Here is a 27,266-nt window from a genome sequence, read left to right as displayed (position 1 = left end):
GCGACAAAACCAGGCGGAAAGGTGAAAGTTCAAAGTGAGGTTTTACAGACGATAAAAGAAGCTTGAATGTAAGATGACTTTTTCCATAAAAAGTCTTCTCTTATGCAATGGTACTTTAGTCCATGGGAGTCGCAGTGACTATGAGTTTCCCATTCATATTTGAAAAACATTCATTAAGAACCCCCCAGCCTCACATTTGTAATAAAATATTACTTCACCCTGGGCTGTTTCTATTACTTTATAAAAAAAATCTTACACTTTTAATAGGAGATTAGCTAATCTCTGACTTTTCATGATCAAAAATGTCCTTGTTTTTGTTTTTATTTCTGAGATTGATCTCAAAATTTCCACGTTTTTTCTAACAAATTTTCAACTTTTGAAGGTCAGAGACTTTTTTTGTTTGGTCTAGAAAATTTCTTAAATTAATCTCAGAATTTAATTGAGATCAGTTTTAAGATTAACCTCAATCTCAAAATCAATGTAGATTAAAATGTTTCTTTTGCAAAAGTTGAACATTTTCAACTTTCAGAGCTCAGAGACTTTCTTGTTTTTCTTAGAAAATTTCTGAAATTCACTCCTTCCTCGACCCCACAGAGCAACCCCTCCCCCCGACTCCCCCAATCAGCTCCTTCAGACTGAAGGAGCTGATTGGGTGATTGCATTTAGCAATCACCTGGTGGAACTACACATTAAGTGAGCTGCTGCTCAGTGCAATACTGACAGAAACGTCATTAAAGGGTTAATAGAAAAGCGACGCTGTGATGACTTCCTGAAGGCAGAGTTTTTAAAGAGACAGGGGCCCAATTTGAAGGGATTACAATACAAAGACAAGTTTTATTTGAGTAATATTTGATCTATAAAGCATTTTTATAACAACTGAAATGAACGTAGCTACTTGATTGTGCTATAAAATGGCACTTTCTGCCTAGAAAGCACACAATAAGGCCACTCCCACTCACTCTGTGGAAAGAGTTAACTCCATTCCCAACAGGTGGCTGATCTAGAGACAGGTGGTGATTAATGTTTGGAAAGAATATTTGCGCTTCATGTCTTTTAGGCCCAAAACACGACACCAATTCAAAGTGGAGGTGTGCTTCTTTGCAGAAGGGCACATGTCAACTTTTTTAATTTATTTTTTTATCAACCATCAGTCAATAAATCATCCAGACAGTTATTGCAACCCCAACCTTAGTGAGGGCCTGCTCTGTCTTCTCCGGAGCGCTGCGGTACGCCTGGCTGATGTCACTTAGGGGCAGAGGCATGTACTGCAAGGTGAAATTACTAAAGAAAGGAGGGAGCACAGAAAGACAAAAAGGTCAGGTTATTAAAGCAGACACTACAGGGCAGAGAAGGGAAATTTAAACTGGCTCAAAGGTTCCAGGGTTTGCAAAAATATCACTGCCCCAACATATTCCCGAGTAAAGCTTTGATCTGTGCAGCCATGGCCTCCGTAGCCCCGAGGTGAGTCTGGACCGTGTGAGATAGCAGCATGAAATAAGTAATAAACTGCTCATGTAGCAGTTTTCAGGGAGGTAAAACCAGAAAGTTAAACAGGCAAAGTTTCCTTTGAGAGACTGCAGCAAACATCTCCACAAAACAAGCAGGCCGTTCCAGTTCTTACTGTTCCAGGGCTCGGGCCACGTCCAGAAATCCTGCAGCGGAGGTGTTGTTGCGATCCCATGTCACACTCCTGCAGGGCGAAGGTGTGAGTTGGAGAGAGACGAAAAAAATAACATAAAAACCAAACCGTGTTACAAAAGTATACACACCCTGCACTACTTCACATTTTGTCAACCACAAAATTTACTGTATTTTGTCGTCATTTCACAGAGCAACACTGACGACCAGAAAAGTTTGGTGTATTTATATTTACCCTCCTTTGTTCTAAAACCCCTAAATACAAGCACGTAAAAGTGACATGTGGTAGTGGCAATGATTTCTGTCGACACAGACAGGGAAGCTGGTCAGCGCTAACGTTGCGCTCGGGCCCTGTCACAACAAAAATATATCGTCCCAGAGCTTATCGAGATAAACAATAATACTGTTGTTTAGAAACCATTCTCAAGTAACGCGACAGTGATAATGAGATGACGTCAAGAACACGTTTATCATGTGACTAATTGATTTATTGGTTATTGCGACAGTGTATTACAAATACAATCTAATAAAATGTATTGAAGCTCGTGGTTGAAACATGGAAAAATGAAAAGATAAAAGTTTGAGGGGTTTGAAGATTTTCCGAGGCTGTCCATATTGTAAACAACGTAAAACAACGACGATGACGACAAAAGACACACATCAACGACCCTCGTCTCCATGTAGTTTCCTTCACCTGAGCGTCGTGTTGATCTGCAGGGCTTTGCTGAGCATCTTGGCCCCGATGTCGTCCATGTTGTTTCCACTGAGGTCCACTTTCCTCAGACAGGTGTTGCTGCCCAACGCGTTGACCAGCACGGTCCCCCGGGAACGCAGGCGCGAGTCCGCAAGGGACAGAGACTGCAGGGCCTGCAGGGGGCAGAAGAACAAAGCACCACATGAACGTCAAGCAAAAGTCAAGCGTGTGGGAAGAGAGAGCGGGGAGCGTTGAAGAGGAAACTGAGAGGAAAACAGTGGAAGATGGAGCCTTGAGGATAAAACGGGGTAGTAAAATTTAGTGCATATTGATGTGACAGCTTGCTAACATGGCTATGTGCGCTGTATGCATGAATTATTTACAATGTGCGTGAGTAGTGAAGTAGAAACTGTGTCCACAGCACTAACTGAGGGGTAGCAATAATTCATCGCAGTGACTTTTCTGCAGCGAAACATCATAAAACTATGATGCGACCCCAAAAACTGCCGCAGAAAGAAAACGACACTTTCACCGAATGCATCTTTTAATCATGAAGGTAAGTGATCTGAGCTCCCGTCAGACGCGGTCAAAATGACTGGGAACGTCGTATAGTTTTTGACTGTCGCTGAATTCGGAGCGATCACTCACGCATTCCTCCTCCTGCATGAGTGAAACCAGCTTCTGCAAGACTTCATCCAGAACCCTGAAACCGTGGAGACAGACACACAAAACGCGGCTGGTGTGAGTTATTTTGGCAGCCGCCGCCTCCGAAAAAAAAAAGAAAGAAGAAAAAGTTACTGATGTGTTTATTCAAGCTGGCACATGCAGCCCATGCAGTCACACACACACACGTACGCACGCAAGCACGCACGCACACACACACACACACACACACATAAATAACTGCAGTAGAGCGTGACATGGAGCGCTGGCAGCACCTGTTTTTGATGTTGAAGTTTTTGCCCAGATGAAGGTGTTTTAGGGAAGGGTGTCTCGAAAGGGCAGGCAGCACTGTGAGCAAGTCTGCATCGAGACCTGTCAACACACACACACACACACACGCAGCGAGGCATGATCCATTAGCAGGGACGCTGGGTCTTCTCCTGCCACGGTTTCAGAAAAAGTCAAGGTCGCAGCAGGACGCGCTCCGTACCGTTGTCGGAGATGTCCAGCGTGGCGACAGAGGAGACCCGGGGGAAGAGCTCCTGGATCACGGCGGCTCCCGCAGACCTCAGCTGAGCGTGAGACAGAGGAGAGGACAGATATGGGTCAGATGTGAGTGAAATTAACTCAGGTTTATGTTTCTGGGAGGACGGCTCTGTTGAAATCACACTTTCTAAAGTAACTGAAAGCATGCAGCCCTGCAGTCACATGGGCTGCATGTGGCCTGAGGAGGTTCGGACAAAGAAATGGTTTAACTCATGCGTGTCAAACTCAAGGCCTGGGGGCCAAATGACGGCCACCACAGCTTTTTATGAGGCCCCTCTAGACTCCAGAGAGAACCATGAATAGAGCCTTCATGATTTGTACCTTTGAACTGCCAAATTGCATCAATAGAAAATTTGCTTAAAATCAAAAGACCCCCACATTTTTTCACAAGTTTATTGCAAAAACACAAACGTTTTTTGACCATAAACTTTAAGTGACACAAACTCCCACCTGCAAGATGCTTCACATGTTGCGAGACAATATTTTTCCCATCATGTTTCACATGTTACAAAAGACACTTAAAGCTGCTTTCTTTGCTTTTTAACACTTTTTAAACTGAAACTTAAGTTGTCTTTAAATAGAGCTTCATCACTGCAGAAGCAGGGAACCATATTGTGTCAAATGTATCTAACATTGGGAGCGCATAGAAGTATGTACAGTAGCACCCATTTGATCTGCCGCAGAAAAACAGAAATGGCTTCCTACCTCACAGCCGCTGACGTCCAGATGAAGATCGGTGATGTGAGGATTGGCGGTCAGCCCCGACAGCACTGCCCTGTGACCACGAAGCGATTGAAAAAGAAAACGAGAGTTAAACATGGACCTGATTGGCACGGCTTCACACATCCAGATGCTTCCTTTTTGCTTTCTTGGCAGCAGACTCGAGATAAAAGAGCTGCGACTCGAGGAAAGAAATGGAAGACGACATGTTGGATACCTCAGAACGTCAGGGGGCAGCTTCATAGACGCGAAGCTGACATGAGTGAGGCTGAAGGCCGAGCTGAAGAACTGACGGAACAACGGCAGCGTATCCTTCACTTTCCTGTGAAATCGGGGGAAGAACAGGGAGGATCAAAGAGGAGTAATGCAGAGACGAGGTGAAGCGGGAGGAGATTAAGTCACTTTAGTTAAATGCTAGATAATTATGAATGCAGCCACGAGAGCGCAGACACAGAATGACAATTACACCTTCTGAGGAAGTAGGGGCAGCAGGAAGGGTCAAATGACTGATTGGCTGGCTAAAATATTCAAGATTCTCTCAGAAAGTACAAAGAGAAATCTGAGTTTCAATAAGGAGGACAGAAAGAAAACCAGAAAGGTCCAGTGATTCAGCGCTAGACTCCATGTGAGGAGATGAATGTGAGTAGCGGAAAATCAGGAAACGGAATGGTGGTAAAAGACGGCAAAAAATGAATTGGATACACATCTGACTGTTTTCAAAGACTGAACGGTCATCCAACTTTGATGTCATTGACGTGTCATACGTCATAATTCTGCACCAGACAAAAGCCAGATGCGGTAAATCTGGACGTAAACAAGGGCGGAAAAGGATGATTATGTAATTAAGACAGAAGACTGTTCCCCTGGAGCGCATTGCACCACTCCTGGTCCTGACTGCACAGTCAATGCTTCACAAAAGGCCGTCGCGATTAGCTGTGCTAAAGTGTCAGAACGAGCCAGTTCAAGTCTCTCCCTCACACCTGGATGAGATTTTCCCAGAAAACAATGATATATAACTCCAGAATATAAAAAGTTCTCGGGGTACTTTTGCTTATCTTCCTACGCTTGGCGTCAAGGTGACGTTAAAGACGTGACTAACCTGTGCGAGAAGGTATTTTTGGACAGATTGAGAAAGGAAAGATCAGCGCAACACCCCCTCAGAAGAGCCCCAAATAGCTGCATGAGACACAGGGCGGGAAGCAGTTAATCTGGGCACGGACAGAAAGGCAAAAAGTTTGAGCGGAGCCGGACGCGTCTACTGACAGAGTCGACGGAGCAGTCCGTGGACGACAGATCCAAGTGGACCAGGCAGTTTGGCTGAGACAAGAAGAGATAAAAGTTCTGCAAACAGAAAGCCAGAGGAACAGAGGCGACACGTTACAGGCTGCACAGGAGGAGGAGGAGAGGGTGTTCTCGTTTCGGATGGATTGCGCTGTCTGACCGAGGCGTCCTCCCCTGAGAGGACCCCGGGGTTCTTGCTCAGGTCCAGGTGCAGGAGGGAGTTGGCGTGTTCATCGCTGGAGCACAGAGCCTGAGAGAGAGACACGACGCCTGAGAGACAGAGCGAGGCAGAGAAAGAAAAAGAGAGAGGAGAGGGGAGAAAACAAGGGCAGATGAGAAGCTGTGATGAGAAGAGACTGGGAATGCTCTCAAAACATTTACGTTCTTACATTATTCATGCGGATCTTAGAGCAGAGGGTATCAGTGAATGATATGGGAAGCAGAACAATTCAATGCAATATTTAAATTCTCCACTGGGTGCAGGGAATAGGAACAAGAGACATGCAGCCTGCAGGGCAGTGCTCAGCATCGTAAGTCAACCTGGAGTTGTACCAGGACAAAAAACACGAGACAACGAAGCTCCCGGGGGCTCGCAGGGTTTCACTTCCTCTAGCCTGCAGCGTGGGGCTCTGTGCAGGAAAATTAGCTAACCTTGTGCAGAGTTCGCACAGAGGTTTGTAGGTGGAGTTAGCTTCTTGTTTTTGCATCAGAGTTCAATTACGGATTCACACTTCCCCAAACGAACTGGACTTCCCACTCAAACGGACTAGAGACCGAAGCACACAAAACACGGCTGGTATGAATGCACCCTAAGAAGCAGTCAAAGCAACAGAGAAGTAAAGAGGGACTGACCCTTTGACGTAAGTGAAGTCTTGGACAGGTTGAGGAGACGGAGTCCCTTGCTAAGGCGACTCACCTGCTGGATTAAGCTGGACACACCTGCAGCATTCACAGAAGACACAAAAACTAGCTTAACATACACAGTAAAAGACGAGATCCTTGGATCATTTATCATGTAATGGACACTTAATATAAAAAAAGGTAAATAACAGTTTTACAGAACATAAGAAAACAATATTTAGGACATTTTTGACTAAAGCAGCACATGAAAAAGTTGGCTATTGACTGGTAACCAGCCGGTTAAAATAATCATTCTCTCTCTTTGTAACCAGTGAAAACTTTGAAACGCATGCTGACAGAACTCTTTGGTGTGGAAGCTGTTACTGAGGGCCTCAATGTCAGCTATTCAGTTTTAGTAAAGTGTTACAAAGGGAACAACAGAAATCTAAAAATCTAAATGAAAAAGGTATTTTCAACACTATCTTAACACAAAGCAAAGCTCGATTCTCAGTGTGCAACAGGAAGGCTCAACATACTGCATCTTATCTCAGGGTTAAGATGGTCTTTCCCAGGGAATGCATGTTGCAGAGTCTGACGTTTCAGCAGTGGTAGCCATGCTAAATGCCAGTGCAGAATGTAAAATTCAGCTTAAAAACAGCTAAAATATGCCTTCAGTCGTTTTGTTTTTGTTTTAAACGAGTAAATCGGCTGTTGCCACGCCGGCTCTGCTTCAAGTACAAAAATCGGCTACCACTCATGGCAATGCCAGAAAACAAATGCTTTCAATACAGTTTTGATATTCCTTCATGTCACAGTTCCACCAATCAGCTACAAAGGTTTATAAAAGTTATAGATCAGAAATGAGCCACAAAATGACAATTAGTGCATCTCCAGCTCAGATCAAAACAACACATTCATTAGCATCGCAGTTATTGAAGACAGAGTGAATAGTATTTTCTGATACCTTGGTTGTCCAGGGAGTTGTGGGCCAAATTAATGGAGTGGATGACAGAAGCTGGGTTCTCTGACAGAGCAGTGGCCATCTTCTGAGGGAAGTCTCTGTACACACACACACACACACACACACACACACACACACACACCCCCACACACACACACACACACACACGCACACACACACACACACACACACACACACACACACACACACACACACACACACACACACACACACAGCTTTTTAATTGATTGAATCAATTGATTTGTTGTGATGTATCGTAGAAAAACACAACTTGTAACACCTTCAAAATTAAAAGCACAAAACTAAGCAATGGAAGGTAATCGAGTTTCACCAATAATTTCCAAAACATCTGTTTCACAAATTTGAGCAAACAACTGCAGGGCAAAATAAAAGTCAGTCGATCGCACGGCAACACACAAGCGGCAGAACGGTCATTCGGCTCATTATCAATGTTTTAGGACTGCGGGAAGAATCCTCAATACCCAGATTTGCCCGGGAGTAACATTCAAACTCCACTTGGTAACTGAGCTAATGAATAAAAATGATTTGTGAGTAAATAGAAGCATTCTCACAGAAGTGGTAACTTCTGAAGTCTGTTTTGAAGCTGTTTGCGTGGGTCGACAGACTCCTACTGCTGGGTGAATAAACGGTTTTGAAAACTTTATATCTTCAGAATTATCCGCGGTACTCGGATGAAATGGACACAGTTTGAAACTCACGATTTCAACCCAGCGTTCTCCAGAGTGATCTCCTCAAGGCTGGAAGATTTGCTGACCGTGTGCAGGACCTGCTCAGTGACCTCTGACCCCTGTTGGTAAGATATAAAAGCGCACATCCCTTAAACTCGGATCAGGGAGACACACCAGAAAAACTGAAGTTCAGTGGAGTCATTCAAGCTCACGTAAGATAGCGAAAAGCACGTGTGAGGGACCTCGCTATGCTCAAACTTGTCTCGTCTGTCTATTCTACGAAGAAACATTCAACTTTACATAAAATGGTCATTTTTTTCTCTCGGAAAGGTGATCGAGTTACTGCACGTAATTTGGATTTTTATTTCTAAAAACTCGTCTCAAATTGGAGAAAAGTCTGTAGGAGTTCAATCAGAGGACGGTCTGGAGATCAGACACGTCCTGATGCCAGACAACTGTCTCCTCATAGGACACGACTGGAGGAGCTCCAGGTGGGTCGGACATTATTTGCTTTCTCAGAACCGGCTTGGGCTGCTGCTCCAGGTCCTGCCAGCTCTCTTGGCCTCGGTTCCTTTGGATCATCAGCCTTTGGTCACAGCTGCTGTTTGCCAACAGAGGTAACTACTGCTTGAATGACAGTTTCTTCATAATTCAGAGCAGAACTGAAATTGATTTTAAAAAGTATCTTAAAAGTATCAATCCTGATAGTGATGCTTTTTAAAATTATTTTTGGTTTGATGTACATTTAACTTGCAGGTGTTGTTCCTTTAATTACTGTGTTAGAACCTAGGATATAATTTGGACAGAGTTTATGACAGTCTACAAATTACTTGAAAAACATTTTGATGTAATAAACAGCGAAAATAGAAAAACAAACTTTTTTCCTAAATAAATAAAATTATGAATCGAGAGGAAATCAAAACAAAATCAGTTTTTGAGGCAGCGTTGAGAAACGGCAGTACAAATTAAAATTAAATTTCAAGACGGAATCTGAAAGTATCGATCTTACCACTCTAGTATCGATTAGTATCGATCCGATACTGATACCGAATTATCGATATTGTGCCTTGGCTCAATCTGTCCTCCTCTACCTCGTGTCACAGTCAGCCCATTGCTGCCTCGGCACACAGAAGTGGAAGTTTTTGCCACGTGTTTTCAGAGCACGATGTCACACCAAGGCCGAAGTAGAACTGTTGAGCTGCTTTTCACCTTCTCAGAGTGAAGATATTTCAAATATTTCCTTCTGGTTGGGGCAGCACAATACTTCAAGGTCTACCGAAGGCTCTCGGCAGAGTCTCAGGCTTAGACTTTTTGTTTCCCTTATTTGCAAACTTCATGACTTTCTATGATCTGAAATGAAATTCCATGACTTCCCAGGTTTTCCATGACCGGTACAGGCCATGTTAGAGGCTTGATCAGTAGCATAAAGCCGCTTAGCTAAAGACAATAACAATAAGAAAAGAAAGGAATATTTCACGTTGATCACGTGATCGTGTGACATGGAAAAAGTGTTTCTATTGCAGTTTTGTGAAATGCGTCTATTTTGATCTGGCTGAAAAACCTCCTCATACAAGCACAATTACCTTTTATCAAAAAACTGGATTGCCCCTCCTCCCCCAATATTTCCGTGTTTCCATGTAGCAAATAATTTTTTTTTCCCAATTTGAGGAATTTTATTGTCAGTGGAAACATAGCTGGTCATGTTTTTGGTATTTGGGGGAAACCCAGAGCAGCCAATGTGGATCCACACATTCAGGTGCGCGTTGCCCTCTTTGCATTGATATTAAATGAAAAATGTAATCCTGACAGATATGCGCAGAAATCAACTTTCCCTGTAATAGAAATCTCTCCCCAGAGAAGAACTACTTACTTATTTTAAAGGTTATATAAGATTGATTGTCCCATGAATATTACAACAGCGGAATGAAGCTTATCTCTGACACACTCACTATGCGAAGGTCTCTGCAGTACAGTTTGGTGAACCAGGTGTTATACGCCATTGATGCAACAATCACCGCCAAATCCCTGGAAGAGATGAAAACAGCGTGAAGGGAGCGTCGTGCTTTAGAGTTTAAAGCTGTTGGTCATCTTTTGTCACCGACCTGCTCTCCAAGTGGCTGAAGTCCAGCAGGTTAAACTCTCGGCTGTCCTGGGAGTGATAGATAGTGTCCACATCCTAGGAGCAATATTACCCGTGAGCCTCTTTTCCTACAATGTATGACCACTCATTTTGCGCTCGGTGCCATACAGTATGTAATACTAAAAGCACTCACAGTGGCACCGACACAGTCCCACAGCTCTTACCCACTGCACTTCCTCCTTGCAGCTGATGCCATTATAGTCGCACAGAGCAGCGTAGGTCTCTGAGAAGCCTCCTGAGGGAGGCAGGCGGGAGGAAAACAAACAACAAGAGAGAGCAGTGAAAGGGGGAAAAAAAGGAGGAATGAATAAAAGGAGTGAGGAATGATGCGAACAGCTGCTTCTTTCAGCCATAAAGGAGAAAATGCACACGCAGACATTCGTCCCAATTATCAATCTCTCATTTAGGCGACGGCTTTAAAGGGAACATCTGGGAGAGCGTTACTGAAGTGTGCGTCTGCCAGCTTCCTCTTGAGCCTGCCAAAGCCGCCGACACGTGCTCGCATCACTGTCTGACTCCACGTGTTTTGCCTGTGTGCAAATTCTCCCGCTTGATGATAACGTCTCTATTTACCACAGGCCCTCTGGGTTTCCACTGAAGTCTCCGAGCTGGGCGAATACTTCCTGCTGCCCTCTGAAAGGTCGCTGTCTGAGTGACAGATGGACGGGCTGAACAAAGACACACAGATACCGTGTTGGCTCGTCTATCTTTTTGATAATTGCGCAAATAAAGGTCATGCGTCTTCAGTACTCTGGTATATCAAACGATGCACAGACGTGTGATGACCAGGCATGGGCTGGTATTGAGATATACCTCGGTTTTGAAAAGTCACAGATTCAAAACTGCCAATATCTCCCACCCCAAACTATTATAGATGCACCGACTCAGGTGTATGTACGTTTTTCCTTTAATCTCTGATTTGCGTTATTGTTTTTCCTCAATTCGTCTTTGGTCACAGATATTTTGGGTAGAAATATCAGCGACCACAAGTTCTCATTCTGTGGGAGTCTCTGATCGACCCACGTCTGGTGACAACTAGTTCAGATTTTCTCAACACTCACGCAAAGACGGAGTTGTTGAATATTCGGGACAGGGCGAAATTAATATGGCTGACCACATGGTTGAGGTGTTCGCGGGACTCGAACCTCAGGGTGTAACCGGTCTTGTCGGTGTCGATAATGACCTGCACAAAAAAAAAAAAATGCAGGAAAAACAGAAATGCAGTAAACATGATTGAAAAGAAAAGTTTCTTCTTCTTTTTTTTTGATTCTGGATTTGTTTCAGGCTCTTTTCTGCTCAACAATCCTAAACCCTCGAGCCACGTCCAGCCGTGACAATCCTTGTCTTTCACCCCATACCGACAAACCAGAACATGTTCATTACTTATTCTTTAGCAAGTTACAACGGTGAGTTTGCGGCATTATAAACATTTTAACACGCTACACACCGCGCCGCTTGATGAATGTCAAAACAGCTCTTCCACTCTTCATGACCCCTGCAGAGTGAAGTCTAAAAATCAACCATCTAGCACTCAGCCTCAACACGAGCAATGGAGGAACGAGATGTTTCACTTTACATCATAAAAAAAAAAGATTAAATTTGGAAGCAAACGAAGAAATAATAAAAGAAAAGTTTAATCGCACTCCTCCACAAAAAAATACAAAGAAGTCTCTCCTGTCGAGGTTCTGCCTTTAAGGCCAACGTGACGCAAGCGTGTGAACACCGATGCAAACAGCAGTGGCAGAAATGTGAAGAGAGAGAGAAAAGAAGCAGAGTTTGGTTCACTCACCTGGTGATCCGGGTGAGAATTCAAAGCTCGAATCTCCAAGAAGTTGAAAGTGGTTTCTACCTGTTGTCAAAGACACATTTCAGAAAGTAATGACTCCGGTTGGAAATGAAGCTAAAACAAATAAAAAGACCTCACACTGAACATTTATTTGAGAAAGCTGAAAGAAGCACCTTAGCCGGAATCTTTGGGGCCAGAAAATAGAGACGCCATGTTGCGAGGACCTTACAAAAAAAAAAAAAAAAGAAAGAAAGAAGAAGAAATAAAGCAAATCAGATTGAATGAAGATTGTGGAAAGGTTCACTGCACATTCACACTCCCCATAGGGAGGAAACGGTCCGAGGAGTTTCCATGGTAATGATGGGAAGCATATGCTCTTGTATTGATCCAGCTAAAAGCCCTGCAATGCCAGTGACACTTGAACGTCTTGTGATGCAGGCTGAGAAACGGCGAAGCCTTACAGTCGTTTTTTTTTTTTTTTACATGCTGCTGCAAAGACCGGATGCGATTCCATTCGCTTCACGTTGATTTTGCTGCATTCGACCCCAAAAACAGAAAAGTGCCTGGTGCGTTTATTTTGAGAAAAGCCACTTATGGTGGGCACAATGACCAAATTTGGTTTGTGTAGTTTCTGCCCAGGGAAGAACTAAAAAAAATCAAAACTGAAAACAAAAAATGTCTTCCTCCAACTGTCAAGTCAATTCATATGTGCTAAAAATAGTAAATCTGATTATGCGGTGTCAGGATGCCAGATTTCTGTTTTTAGATCAATGCAAATTTATAGAGTGTGTATGTAGAAGTACACAACTCGCTCCTCTGTCTGGATGAATGACCGAAGATCCTCTGTGCCTTGCAGAGGTACTCATAAGCTTCAGGGTACACTCCATTGCTCAACATATTGGGCAATTGCTGCTTGCCAATAAACAAACATATGAACCTTAATGATGGCCCATTCTTATTACAAAGACTTCAATCGGCTGCCTGGCACACTGTTTGCTGCAGTAACAGCTTTCGCTCCTTTTGGAAGGCCAATAACCAGCCTGACGGGATAAATCTCAGCATTCTTCCAGGTCAGTACTGATGGTATATGCTTGCAGTTTCCTCTCCAGTTCACCCCAAAAACGCTGGATCAGGTCGAGCTCCTAGTTTTGCAAACGCACCTTTCCAAAAGAATAAAGTCAGTGTGTCTCTCTTCATCAAGACAAACAAAGGGGAGTGATTCTTTGGCATTTTGTTGCTCTCTGCCAGCCCCTGAGTACAGCCCTCTGCTATGTCTCTTCTCCTCTTCTGCTCCGTCGCTCCCAATCATTTACTCTATTCTCTCGGATGGCCCCCCGCTTAAAACACCCTGTCCACCCCCCTACCAGAGGACAAAGCACCCAAATCGACCCCACGTTGTCTATCCCCAGCGAAGAGCAGTAATTAAGTTAGTGTTCTCCTGCTCTGCTCGCTTGTTTTTGTTTTTTTTTTCGTTGAGAGGAGCTTGACACGGGTCTGTCTGAAGCGTGCACTGACAGCCCTTTCACACCCACACAGCAAAATGTGCCTGTGAGATGGAGAGAAGGAGTGCTGGGTGGGGTGAGGGGAGGAATCTGCGGCTCGCTTCAAAGGCTGCCTGAAGGAGTTGATTAGAAAGACCAGATTGGATCACATTACGGTGATGAGTCTGGGTTACAGCGGCCTGTTAAGAGAGCGAAGCGTACGAGTAAATAGAGATGAATCATGCTGAGGCAGCAGGCGAGAGAGACGCTTATCTGAGCATTTTGCGTCAAAAGGGAGAGCGTACACTCATCATGCTTATGACGCTGTGAAACTCTGCTGCTGGACTGATATTCTAATCTTTTTTCTTTTTGTCTGGATGTTCAGAGGAAGCTTGCGTCAGAAATAAATTAACGCGACTTGTGGTGATGGAGGGAAACCACCGATCCCGTCCTGAAACATGCATAGGTAGCTAGCGTCCCGCCTTCCTTGAAACTCCCTGGCTTAATGAAATATAAACACATTTATCCTTCCTTTTCCTGTGCCAAATGCCAGGCCAGTGCATGTGATCAAGCTCCAATCTCTGTTTTTTTCTTCTTCTGTCTTCTGTGTGCGCCCAGCAGGAGGGCGAACCCTCGCCTTCCAGTTTAGCTTTTGAGAGGAAGCAGTAAATGAGACAGGGATTGGAAAGAGATTATGGGGAAAGATGTTTTTATTTCTTTGGCAAATACACAAATCAGAGTCTCAATATCAAAGGCTGTGCAGGCCTAAACTCTCCTAACTGCCCATTCTCGCCAGACGATGACTCATTAAAGCATCCATTGAGTGGAGCTTTGAGCTGTCGAGGCGAAGAAGCTCATTTGCTCAAGGAAGGACTGAAGAAGCAACAGGAGTCCCTGATAAACAGGAGGAAAAACGGCTCTGATTGAACAGTAAAACGCCTCCATGCAGTTTGTGCCTGCCATATGCCGGCGGTTACCCTTCCACCTCGCCCTGCGAGGCGGAGGAGTACTGCGTCTCGCAAAAGGCAGCACTCATCCTCGGTCCGGTCCGAGTTCTGGTCTACTGTGTAAGGCGATAGCTGCCCCAGATTTTGCTTGGATAGCTGGCTCAGCTTCCCCCTCGCTCCTGCAGAGACTTCCTTCCCTGGCCCATATTCTCTGATGAAAGAACCCCAGAATCAAAGGCTGCGAAGCACCCCCACTGGTTCCACTTTGCGCTTCACAGACACAGAGGGGATCCATAGGCGCTTCCACGGATGCTGCAGATCCAATATTTATCCTGCCAGGCTGCCAACAGCGCCCGCTGATGTGGGACACCGGCCCTAATGCAGTTAGCATCTGACCGGAGAAGCAAGGCGCTTGCTCTGGCTGGTAAACTGCGAGGAGCTGCTATAATGCTGGCGTGGCTATCAGCACTTTGACAGAGATCCAGCAGGACTGGACTTCAAAGACACAGAACATACATGATATATATGTGGTGGGGTGATGCTGCTCAGCTTCAGTTGACAAGAGTTAAAGGAAAAGGCCCATTAAGTTGCCCATTAAGAAGAAACTTACCAGAATCCTGTCCTCTGTTTTGCCATTTTTGGTGTCAAGCTTAATGCTACAAATGAACTTGATGGATGATTTATCGATAATCTTCCGGATGCTCTCTGTCAGTGAAAAAACAAACAAGCAAAGAATTATATAGTTAAAGTCCCACTCATCAGACACTCAGTGTGAGACAAACTCCATATTTGGTACTTTTATTCAGTTGCAATGATTTGCAGATGTATTCAGGCTGCATTTTGTCAAATTACAATTACATTTTCAGAGTATTTTAGCAGATGTCGACCAACATGTTCCCATAAAGAGTGGTTGTTAAGTGTGGCATGCATTTTGTATCCAGCCCCTTTTAATCTGATTCCCCTAAATCAAATCAATGGTTACCAATTGACTTTAGAAGTCACCTAAATATGAGACCAGAAGATTAAAATGGAGTAAAACAAACACACATTATACTATCATCATGGATACCAATGCATGCAACACTTTCCAGATTTTAGTTTGTGAAAAATCAAAACTATGCATAAAGCCTCACTATGTATCACCATTATACTTACTTTATACTGGCCTATCAAATAAAACTCCATCACAATACACTGACGACTGTGGCTGAAAAGGGACAAAATGTGTTAAAGTTAAACCACGTAATCTTCTAATCTTTCCGATGCATACGAATTATGCCTGCGTTTATGTTTGCTAAATCACCTCACTGTCTAGTGACAACGCAGTGTCGACACTGCGAAGACATTTGCGTTTCCAACAGCAGCAGTATTATTTTTGATGAGTAGAAAATGAGACAGAATGTTTATCGCGCAGGATTATCTGAAGACCCTGCTGTCTCCACTTGCTGGTTTTAATTTAGCTGGATTGCCCACAGGAATACGTGGCTAAAAACATTTCAAAAACTAAAAGCGTACACATTTAAGGCTAAAATAACGGGGCCAAATACAAATAAAGGGAACGTGTGACGGTTCAACATGACGTCTAATTAAACTAGCCAGAAAAATGAGAGATCAGACCTGCATTCAAATTCTCAAACAATAACTGGGGCTTTGAGTCAAGCCTCACGTTTCACTGCGTTTACAGTGACTCTTCAACTCATTGAACAAAACGTTGATACATATGCTTCAAACCTATCAGTATCATCATTCACACTGCGTGGCAGACAAAAGGTTATGTCAAAGACTTGATCTGATGATATTTCAGTCAATTCCAATTTCTCTTTAAAAGCAACACCATAAGATATTATAGGAGTAGCCTTCCAAGCTAACGAGTGACCATTATATACTTATATTAGTATAAAAACAATTTCAATCAAAGTCATTGTATATGTGACACTTTGCCTGGTATTTTATGTTTGCATGTGTTCTAGAGGACATTTAAAATGGCCAACAATTCAAAATCTAGTCGATTCCCTGACAGAAAAAGCTTGACAGATCCAACAGCTAATAGACCTTCACACGAACACATTTAGCTGAAATGTACTGCAGTCCTGTAATCTATTCCTCCCTGCATCAGATGCCTCCAAATGCAATTTTATTATTTTTTTTACAGCTTCTTACATCTCTGAGATCTGAAAACTTGGAGTCTTCGTCCTTCAGTAACAGCATCTTCACCGAACAGTGTTTCTGAAACCTTGAACTAGGAGCCCCACATGTGGTGCATTCACAGACTGGAGAAAGGTCGGATTTTGAGCGTACGACTTGGTCACAGTGGACGTGAGTCAGCCAGTTGTCGCTTCGCTAATCTTATTGAGCCTAGTCATTGAACACAGTTAGCAAAGCAGATACATAAACTTTTTTAAAACCTGCGCCTGAAACACACCTAAGTTGGGTTTGAAGTCATTCCCAGACTGGAGCTACAATTTGTGAAGTAGTTTGAAGGAAGCACACAATTCAGTAAATATGAGAAGTAAAGGCTGGATGATACGACTGAAAAATGTATCACAACATAACGGTTTCATATCAGTCGATATTGATAATTATTGATTTGTTTTTTTGTTTTATTATCTCAAATACTACCTAGCTGCTCTGTTTCATCTAGTTTCCTCTTTAGCTGTTGTATGCAACTGCTCCGCTCTCCGCACCGTTCTTTTTATTTATTTTTAAATAAAAAAGACATGGTGGTGAAGCCTGAAACTGCTGCAGGAGAAGATATTGGACAGGTTGTTACTCGGTGACCAAAGAGTGAGTGAGTCGATACCACCAACTCTTGCTTGGCTTGCTGTGAGAGACTGAGCGACTAAAACCTTTCCTCTGCCTACATCTCCCAGAATGCGAACCGATTCTGGATCAGAGTTCTGTGAAACTATTAAACATTCTATCGGACTTATTATCTATTGATACTGGTCACACCTCTACCACGATATAATATATTGTCATTAATTTATTGACCAGCCCAAGAGACAGCCAGCTGTTCTGGAGGCCCCAAGTATTGGCTTAGCTTGTTTATGCCTTGGACCGGCTCAGGCTTTGCTGTAAAACACAAAGTAGCAGCAAATTTTGGGCTAAAGATCACATTTTCAACATTCATGTCTGCCTAAATAAGCATAATGCTGCAGACATTGCGAAAGCCTGAGAGCATTCTGAGTTTCTTTTTTAAAAAAGAAAAACTTTCAATTTGTTTTCTCCATCAGAGGGCCAACGCGACACCTCAAGAGCGTCGCTGATTCACAGGGAACCGTTTCCGTCATCCAGCAGCGCCACGGTCTGAATCGCACGTACACAGCCCATGACCTGCCGCTCCGAGCCCGGCGCCTTTACTCACCGGGCGGCGGTGAGTGCACGCAGCAGTCGCACGCTGTCACAGAAGCACGCATTCGCTAGGAGGAATTACATGATTCAGAGTCTCAATTACAGTAGCTGCTCAGCCTCCTGACTGACTAGTTTATGAGGAAATCGATAGCAAAGCTGGAGGCACTGGGATTTGGCTCTGAAGATCACACAGTCTGAGAAACAGCCAAGTCTTTCGAGTGCATAATGAGCCTTTGGGAAGAAAAGCATTGTTGATGTTTTGCATCAAGAACTTTCTCCCATGTCCTGCAGAGTATAATGCATTCCACATTTCCCTGCTATGTAGTCAACTGCTTTATGTACGTATACACACTAACGCAGGTAAAACTGTTGGCGTTCCTAGGAAAGATAATATAATAAATCTTAAAATAAGTACGCCTTTTATTGCAGTAGCATAGTCTTACCGGAAAAAATGCAAGCTTTAACTCAGGGTGATTTATTCAGTGGGTAAAAATGTCCAACCACAAGAGGAACAGTAGTTACTCCTGCAAACGATCTAATTGAAATAAATGTAGCTGAACCATTTGTTGAAATTACTTTGGGTTGATCAAACTATATATAGGCTTCTAATTAGTAATTTATTCACTAATTTAGTAATGAATTTCCCTGGAGGATAAATATGACATGACTTTTAGCAACAGGCCACTACGTTGGGTCAGGAGATATCTTACAACCACACAAAGTGAGCAGGGTGCAAAATAAAAAAAAAAGACAGAAATCTGCTGCAAGAGTAGCATCTTAAGGTCACTAAGTCTCCAGGACAACCAGTAGAGACACTCTACACTGTTTGTTTGGGACGCATGTCAGAAAAAAGCCTTTTTCCATCAGATCTGCTACGTTTGCAAACCTAGCGGAGGTTGTAGCTGATCCGCTCTGGTCAGATGTGATTAAGATCAAACTTTGAGGCAACAAACAGTCCTGAGAGGTTTGGTGTAAAATCAAGAAAAAATGCGTGGGAAAAGTTTTCCATGCATGTCCGATAGTAGCTGCTTTTTCAAGGTCACTGAAAATCTTGTGAGAGTGCATGGCATCGCAGCCTTTTTGAGATACGATTTAAAAAACAATAATTGAAATTCTCCTTGCTTCTTCCACTGCGTCTTTCGGCAGAATTGCGATCTGAAGCGCGTGTGGGCAAATCAAGTTTTTACAAATGCTTGATTTGGGTTATGAAATTGATCGTTACGGCGACTAAAGACGAAAACTTGTGGGACAAGTGAAAGAGAACGAGCATCAGAGAGGAGTCTCCATCCATCCATCCATCCATCCATCCATCCATCCATCCATCCATCCATCCATCCATCCATCCATCCATCCATCCATCCATCCATCCATCCATCCATCCATCCATCCATCCATCCATCCATCCATCCATCCATCCATCCATCCATCCATCCATCCATCCATCCATCCATCCATCCATCCATCCATCCATCCATCCATCCATCCATCCATCCATCCATCCATCCATCCATCCATCCATCCATCCATCCATCATCCATCCATCCATCCATCCCATCCATCCATCCATCCATCCATCCATCCATCATCCATCCATCCATCCATCCATCCATCCATCCATCCATCCATCCATCCATCCATCCATCCATCCATCCATCCATCCATCCATCCATCCATCCATCCATCCATCCATCCATCCATCCATCCATCCATCCATCCATCCATCCATCCATCCATCCATCCATCCATCCATCCATCCATCCATCCATCCATCCATCCATCCATCCATCCATCCATCCATCCATCCATCCATCCATCCATCCATCCATCCATCCATCCATCCATCCATCCATCCATCCATCCATCCATCCATCATCCATCCATCCATCCATCCATCCATCCATCCATCCATCCATCCATCCATCCATCCATCCATCCATCCATCCATCCATCCATCCATCCATCCATCCATCCATCCATCCATCCATCCATCCATCCATCCATCCATCCATCCCATCCATCCATCCATCCATCCATCCATCCAATCCATCCATCCATCCATCCATCCATCCATCCATCCATCCATCCATCCATCCATCCATCCATCCATCCATCCATCCATCCATCATCCATCCATCCATCCATCCATCCATCCATCCATCCATCCATCCATCCATCCATCCATCCATCCATCCATCCATCCATCCATCCATCCATCCATCCATCCATCCATCCATCCATCCATCCATCCATCCATCCATCCATCCATCCATCCATCCATCCATCCATCCATCCATCCATCCATCCATCCATCCATCCATCCATCCATCCATCCATCCATCCATCCATCCATCCATCCATCCATCCATCCATCCATCCATCCATCCCATCCATCCATCCATCCATCCATCCATCCATCCATCCATCCATCCATCCATCCATCCATCCATCCATCCATCCATCCATCCATCCATCCATCCATCCATCCATCCATCCATCCATCCATCCATCCATCCATCCATCCATCCATCCATCCATCCATCCATGCATGCATGCATGCATGCATGCATGCATGCATGAATGAATGACAGGGACCGGAAATGCACACTTACCTTTACTTTAAAAAACTATTTAGAGATCTTAACAGAGATTGAGAGATTTTAACATATTAGATAACCACTCAGTCAGAAACAACCAATTGGAGCTAGGAGGCGGGCCTTAGAGCTATGAAGCACCCTCATGTATGTGCTGCTCACACCTTCCCCCTTTTGCTACATGATGTGCTACAATCTGCCAGGCAAGTTAGTATGTGTGACCGGTCCAAACTTTCATTCTGCGTTGTTTGTTTCTATCGGTGTATGAAACAGAACAGGAGCCAGATCTGGGTCGACTGCCTTTCATTTTGTCTGTTCGAGGTGTCAAAAGAAACAGCAGTGAGCAATCTGCACAGTCTGGTCCAAAACACCTGCCCTCGCAAGAAAAATAAAATCCAAAATAAAGAAGCAACCAAGAAAAACCCGCCACAACTGCGTGAAATCAAGCTGAGCACAGTTACTTAACTGCACCACTGGTGCTAGCATTAGCATGCTGTATTTAAAAAAAAAAAAAATCTAATTTCAGCTCGTGTAGACCATGTAACGTCCCACGGTGAAAAATAAAAATAAAGACATATCCCTTTCATCGGCTATATAAACATATCACTTATGAAATGTGAACTAACCAAGAAAAATGTTTTACATCTGCCAAGAACAGTGACTACACTGTGTGGGGTGTGTTCAAGTGCAATAGGAAAAAATGAACTGCCCACTTCGAACAGGTACTAATAAAAAATAAATAACTAATTTGCATAACACATAATGACTTATTTAGAGGAATTTAAAGTAATTCAATTAATTTGTTACACATAGCCGCCGATGACGACGATTAAACAGTTATCCTGTCATAGTTAATTGTTTGTCTGCAATTAGCACATTGAGCATAAATAAGGTTACAGGTTACTTCCTCTGGGCCCGTTATATATATTATATATATATATATATATATATATATATATATATATATATATATATATATATATATATTATATATATATATATATATATATATATATATATATATATATATACACAGTAAAAAATGCTGGGTTATTTTCATAACCCAACTTCTGGGTAAGAGATGCTGGGTCATATGTTGGGTTACTTTGACCCAATATTGGTTCAAAAGTAGTGACCCAGCGGTTGGGTTGACTTTTTTTTTTGTTTTAATGAACTCCACTTAACTGATTCTGTTAGGTTTCAGGTTCGGTTGACTCAACACTTTACCCAATTGGTTGGGTCAAATACAGTTCATATAAAAATCCATTGCCCTCTTCACAAACCTCCATTTTCAACTGGACTGTGACCTGATCAGACAACACTGGACTTCTCAATTCAAATAAAACATGGTAAGTTACAATATCATGGTATAATATTTTTAAAGTTAATAGGGTTATTGTATTCTTTATATACTACAGATCTTTTAAATTAAATTTATGTAACTTTAATTGAATTATTTGATTTAACCTATCATCTTCGTTGATAGGGTAATGTTTTTGAAATAATTAATTTAATTCAAAGATAATTTATCCCATTTTTTTAAAAAAAAAGGGTGAGGGTGTGGGAGGGAGAGATGGCGCTTTGCCCCCTGGTTTTCGCTGGCCTCGTTCACTAGCGCGCGCAAAAGGTGGTAGCAGCTAGAATGCTAATAACGGATCTATAGCGACAAGGAGGGACTGGAGGCTTGCAGTAGCGGTGTCCGAAGCGATCAGTACAGAGTATACAGGTATTCATAGTAATATATCAGTAATATAACTGTTAAATCCCATTTTCATTAAGCCTTTTATTTCTTACTGAACAGACTATGCTATGCTATTATACGGTTAACCTGGGTGAAACCGATTGAGGCAGTGGAGAAGAAAAAAACAGTATGCACCAGCAATGGCAGAGGAGGGGAAGCTAAAGTTGGATATTATGCTTTCTGTCAAATAAAAGTAACTTTTACAGATTTCTAGTGAAGATTTAACTATGTAACAATAAAATATCTGCTCGATTTATTGAAATATCTCTTAATTTATAAGTGCTCCAACATGTTTGGAGTCGTCCCCACCGGTGTTCTGTCAGATCAGCACACTCTGCGATGGCATATGCTTAACACAAACTATTTATCTGTAGAACATCCGTGAGATCCTCAGTGCCTCTCTGAAGGTAGACCTGTGGTTATCAGTCTAGATGGAAATCAGCATATGTCCATTCGTGAAAGACGAAGTGTTCTGACCACACAAGTGGTCAGAACACTTGTGTCACACCTGATGGATCAATATGGAGAAAAGTGAGTATTTCTTCTAAAACTAGATCAATTAGGTTGTTTTTGTGACATTTTGCTCTTGGTGAGAACATTAACGGCATTGTGCAGTGCTCACCTAAGTAAAATTTCTCCAGTAAGAAGTCTTAAAGTATGTGTTGGGCTAATAAAAACGGGATTTTTTGGAAATTGTTTGTGTTTTAAGGTTTCTGCTCTATGTTTTCATCTTACAATAACTAATTAAAATAAAATATTTTACTTGCCTGTCTTACTGAATGTAATTTTTTTTGTTTCCAGCCCATCTTCAGACACTAAAGCAATTCTGGCATCTTCGATTGTGGACCAGTTTCCATGTTTAAGAGACAGCCATGGCACAGGATATGTAAGTTTTCACACTTCAGAGCACTAGCACACAAGTACTTCAACAACTTGCACAATGGTTAGCATTAAATATCATTGTAACTATGGTGTTTGATCTTTGAGTTGTAGGTTTAATAAAAATTTGGACATTAAAACAGAAAGGCTAACATTTAACTTTTATATTTCTTTGTTAAAAATGTGCAGGACGCCTGGTTTACCCCCGGAAGACAACACAGGCCAGCAACTGGCTTTCTGGAGGAGCATCTCCGTAATGTAAGGAAAAGGCATCAACCAAGGAAGAAGATGCTTTCAGCCCCAGAAGCTCCACCAAAAAGATTAAGTTTGCCTGGTACTAGCACATGGACTTTTTCCAAGCCCCTATTGTTTTGAGCAGCAATCTTATCTTATCATTGCTGTGAATTACCTCACATTTTTTTTCTTTTAATTTCTGTAATACTTTTTTCCCCACAGAACCAACCATCAGTGCTGAGCGTGCCATCCAGATGACAGAATGGCTGAAAAATAACTTTTGGCCCACAGACCAGGTTGTCCAATACATGCGGGAAACTGCAGTATATCGCGCAGGATGGATCCGCTCAAGTGGGACGATCCCAATGCAGCAGATTTTTGCAGAGTTCCCACGTTTGTTGGACACACCAGGAATGGTGAGGTTATACCTCATATTGAGATCAGTTAAATGTTAAACAATAAACTGCAATATCATGTGTAAATGTACAATTACAATCAAACTCAAAATGTCAAACTACCCAGAACATAAATTTGTAGCACCCATGAAAGGTTGAATGTAATAGTTCATTTCACTTTTACATTTGATTTGTATTTTTGTCTTTTCTGATTGTTAGATTTTGCAGGACTTTGCCGTTTTATATCCACAGTCTTGTGGAAAACTGACAGAGAACTGGAACACCTTGTTCTCATCAAAGGTCATTCGCATGGGGAAGAAGGAGGAGAGCGGTCTTCTGCCTGAGATTGAGTTGCTTCCACAAGGTATTGAAGCTCAAAAGGAACATTTTCTGAACTAATTTTTTCTCCTGTGGCTCTTTTTTGATTGTGTAGCATTTTAATCTGAGTTTTTCGTTGACAGACAAACAAGGTGACGTGGCACTCCAGCTGCTGCCAAAACTCCTCCCTGCTGTTCCCTACAGAGTTGGGCGAAAGGTGGTCAGACCCAGCAACCTTGAAGTCCAGCAAGCCTTCATTGATGTCCAGCCAGTAAGTCTATCTTCATGTCAGAACGAGTTCTTTGCTGTTTAAATGTAGTTGAAACCAGAAGTTTAAAACAAATATGCTTTTTTTTCCCTCACTGTTCTCCCTGTCATTAATCTTGAATTTACCATGTCCTAATTGACGTGAAATGAGAATTTTAATGTCATATAACACAAGACAGCGTTGACCAAAAATATGTCTTTTTATATAGTATATATAAACTTCAAACGCAAGGGTCTTTTGATAATGTATCAAACAAAAATCATATAAGAATTAGTCAAAAATTATTAGTTCCTCCTTACCTTTTAAATGACTAATGGCTTCCTTTCTGCTTTTTCCACACACCAGATTGGGACAAATATGGTGGAATATCTTGGAAGTACGGCAACAGAGCATCCACGTGTTCTCATGCTTGGGGACAGGTATTGTTGTTCCCAAGCATTTGTCGTCATAAATGGAACTGCTTTGGAATATCCATCTCTTTTGGGGGCTGTTGACGGCTGTTTCAAATCGTTCTTCGTTTTTGATCTGAGTTATCCGAAGTCGTGTGTCCAAATTTGGGATTTTCTCCAAACTGTGATATATGAAATCCCAGGAAACGAGTCACCCCGATAAAATTAATGAGGGCCCAGTTGGAGGCCATGGAAGAATAAAAGCAATTCTTCAATAACCCTTAAATAAGTTTTAAATGTTCTGATTGAAAACCTGCTGGATGTTTTGTTACTTTGTTGCTATTTTTTTTCACATTTCCTTCAAACTCTTTTGATGAAAATATTTATTTGTGTACACCAACAAAGTTAAAAAAGGTTGCAGATTTAATCAATTGTTTATATGTAACTTTTACATGTCTGTATTAAAAATTTCATGTATGTTGGAATGTATAACATTTGCAAATAAAAGTTCTTTTGAGCTAATCTGAATGTTTTTAGTTAAATTTTTATAGTGAATTTTAAAATAGAAAAGGAAAAAAAAATTTAAAATAAAAATATGGTGGTAAAATGACCCTTTTAATGGGTAATAAATTTCAACCCAATATTGAGTCATTTTAACTTTGAGCAGTGGTCAATTTAACCCAAGCTTTAGGTTGCAGCTATGACCCAATGTGCTGGGTCAAACCCTCAACCCAACCCAGTTGAGTTAAAACAACCAAGCGTTGGGTCGGTCCATATATGACCCAGCGCTGGGTTACGTATTGGGTTATTTTTAACCAGCAGTTTTTACTGTGTATATATATATATATATAACAATTACATTCTGCAGCTGTTCAGGGTCCTTCATTTAGACTATGTATCCCAAAGCTTTTTCAGATATACTCAGTTGAGGTGCCATTAAAGAAGATCTCCAGTAATACACGCATTGCTCTCTATTCAAACAGTCCACCTACATTTGTAACTTTAGCCGCTTGCCGGTGACCTTGTGCGGGTCCGCGGGCCACCAGGTGCCTCTCCTGATGGAGGGCGCAGGCGGGGCCGCAGGGGGCGGTGCAGCCCTGCAGGTAGCGGGGATTCCACCGGGTTAATCATCGCACAGCGCCTAATAGAGCCATTACGAGTAATTAACTCAGCAGCAGAGTCCCTGCCACCCCGAGCATGTGTGCAGGCACCGCGCTCGCGCGTGAGGGAGAGAGAGAGTGCGCGTGTGCGTGCGCAGTAGCACTGAAATCCGAGCGGAGCTGCGACTTTGACATATGTAAGCTGTTGCTGTCTGACGAGGACAGGAATAAATATTTGTGCATCCCGTGTGCCCCCGCTTGGTTTGTCCAGAGTATGCATTTTTTAAAATCCCTTCTTCTTCTTGGTGAGGTACGGACCCTCTTTTCTGCACTTTGCGTGCACGAAATAAACATAAACGAGCGGCAAAATTAGAATATATATATATATATTTTAGAAATAATAGTCATTGCTACAGAGACGTGCGGCTGCAGTGGAAAAGGGCGCATCAGTAAAAACGTGCAGGGGAACAACATCCACGAGTAATTTCCACAACGCCCCTTCTCCCCCCCTTTCCTCCCCCCTCTCTGGCCTAAGGCTTGTTTTTTTATTTTATTTTATTTTTTTTCTACTGCCTCATCCTCATAAGAAGGGGCTCACTTAAAGAAAAGCAGCATCTCTCTTCCACGCTGTGAACGATTCGCCGTCACATCAATTATTACCCCCCCTCCTCTTCCTCTTCCTCCTCCTCCTATACCCCGATAATGAAGCAGCCAGCCCCCGGAAAGCTCCGGGACAAAACATGAAGGTGTAGCTCATGACGAGCATCCGATGCGTCGGGCTCGGTCTCAGCCTCCGACATCCCGAAGCATCCCGACAGCTGACCGCACGCGCGCCGCCCCGGCCGCACGCGGGCATCAACACCGGAGAGGACCCACCTGTCATATCCTTGGTCACACTGACGAAACCAAAGGCTGAGATCTCTTTAGAAGCCATGTCTGCTCCTCTCTCCTACCGCCACCCCGCTTCCTGTCTCCTCCACCTCTTCCCCGCTGGACCTCTCTCTCTCTCTCTCTCTCTCTCTCTCAGTAAGGGGAAGTGAGGATGCTCTCTCTCCCAGGCATTCCAGCAGAGCATCCGACTGGCCGCTTCCTGGAACCTGGGGAGACTGGGATGGAAGAGAAAGGAGAGGCGGTGGAGGGATGAATAATGGTGATGATGATGTTGGTGGTGGGGAGGAGGAGGAGGAGGCGGGGATCACTGAGCCATGAGGAGGCTGCTGTGGATACCTGAGAGAACAGACAGCGGACTGAAAGTTGGTGATTTAACTAGAAAGCAGAAGGAATGAGAACAGGAAGAGGCGATTTAAAGCAAAAACGATCTGCATGATGCATGAATCCACGTTGCCTCCCTCCACAAAGTTTTGAGAAGAGGTGGGCCAGAATTTTAATTAATCGCAATTAGAAACCTTTCAGGACAGACAAGACGAATAGGTTCTTGTGATATGTAATTAAATAGAGTCCATTTTCGTTCAATGAAATCAATACCGGCTGGGAAAGCACCACCTTTAACTCTATCCACAAGCCCCCCCCCCCCAAAAAAAAAACAACTAAATATAGAGTCACTGCAACAGGGGTTTGATCTGGAGCAGAGCA

The 27,266-nt window shown here is 43.0% G+C and overlaps 1 protein-coding gene and 1 long non-coding RNA gene across 4 annotated transcripts in view; one reads left to right on the top strand and one right to left on the bottom strand.

The window, feature by feature from the left end:
* Nucleotides 1-26,788, bottom strand: part of LOC129370172 (capping protein, Arp2/3 and myosin-I linker protein 3-like) — a 41,845-nt gene extending 15,057 nt beyond the window's left edge. For 2 of the 3 annotated variants that reach the window (XM_055045902.1, XM_055045909.1), the window contains exons 1-23: nt 26,550-26,788; nt 15,018-15,112; nt 12,153-12,203; nt 11,983-12,042; nt 11,255-11,376; nt 10,767-10,861; nt 10,358-10,428; nt 10,156-10,229; nt 10,003-10,078; nt 8,084-8,172; nt 7,347-7,441; nt 6,395-6,481; nt 5,703-5,812; nt 5,525-5,602; nt 5,361-5,437; nt 4,479-4,583; nt 4,247-4,316; nt 3,486-3,567; nt 3,271-3,367; nt 2,981-3,035; nt 2,333-2,505; nt 1,622-1,690; nt 1,188-1,281 (exon numbers count right to left, since the gene is read on the bottom strand). In XM_055045902.1, coding sequence (XP_054901877.1) covers nt 1,188-1,281; nt 1,622-1,690; nt 2,333-2,505; nt 2,981-3,035; nt 3,271-3,367; nt 3,486-3,567; nt 4,247-4,316; nt 4,479-4,583; nt 5,361-5,437; nt 5,525-5,602; nt 5,703-5,812; nt 6,395-6,481; nt 7,347-7,441; nt 8,084-8,172; nt 10,003-10,078; nt 10,156-10,229; nt 10,358-10,428; nt 10,767-10,861; nt 11,255-11,376; nt 11,983-12,042; nt 12,153-12,203; nt 15,018-15,112; nt 26,550-26,607 — 1,983 coding nt within the window. In that variant the 5' untranslated portion in view covers nt 26,608-26,788. Of the gene's footprint in view, nt 1-1,187; nt 1,282-1,621; nt 1,691-2,332; nt 2,506-2,980; nt 3,036-3,270; nt 3,368-3,485; nt 3,568-4,246; nt 4,317-4,478; nt 4,584-5,360; nt 5,438-5,524; nt 5,603-5,702; nt 5,813-6,394; nt 6,482-7,346; nt 7,442-8,083; nt 8,173-10,002; nt 10,079-10,155; nt 10,230-10,357; nt 10,429-10,766; nt 10,862-11,254; nt 11,377-11,982; nt 12,043-12,152; nt 12,204-15,017; nt 15,113-26,549 lie in introns of those variants that run through there. The other variant, XM_055045919.1, reaches the window with a different exon arrangement.
* On the top strand, nt 22,523-23,216 carry LOC129370200 (uncharacterized). The gene is made up of 3 exons (XR_008607027.1): nt 22,523-22,621; nt 22,892-22,976; nt 23,159-23,216. It is a non-coding gene; the product is annotated as an uncharacterized LOC129370200 (long non-coding RNA).
* Nucleotides 26,789-27,266: the final 478 nt, after the last annotated feature.

This window comes from Poeciliopsis prolifica, unplaced genomic scaffold (assembly GCF_027474105.1).
Source record: "Poeciliopsis prolifica strain line A6 unplaced genomic scaffold, Auburn_PproV2 SCAFFOLD002, whole genome shotgun sequence".
Lineage (NCBI taxonomy): Eukaryota > Metazoa > Chordata > Actinopteri > Cyprinodontiformes > Poeciliidae > Poeciliopsis > Poeciliopsis prolifica.
This window is presented reverse-complemented; position numbering and strand designations above follow the sequence as displayed.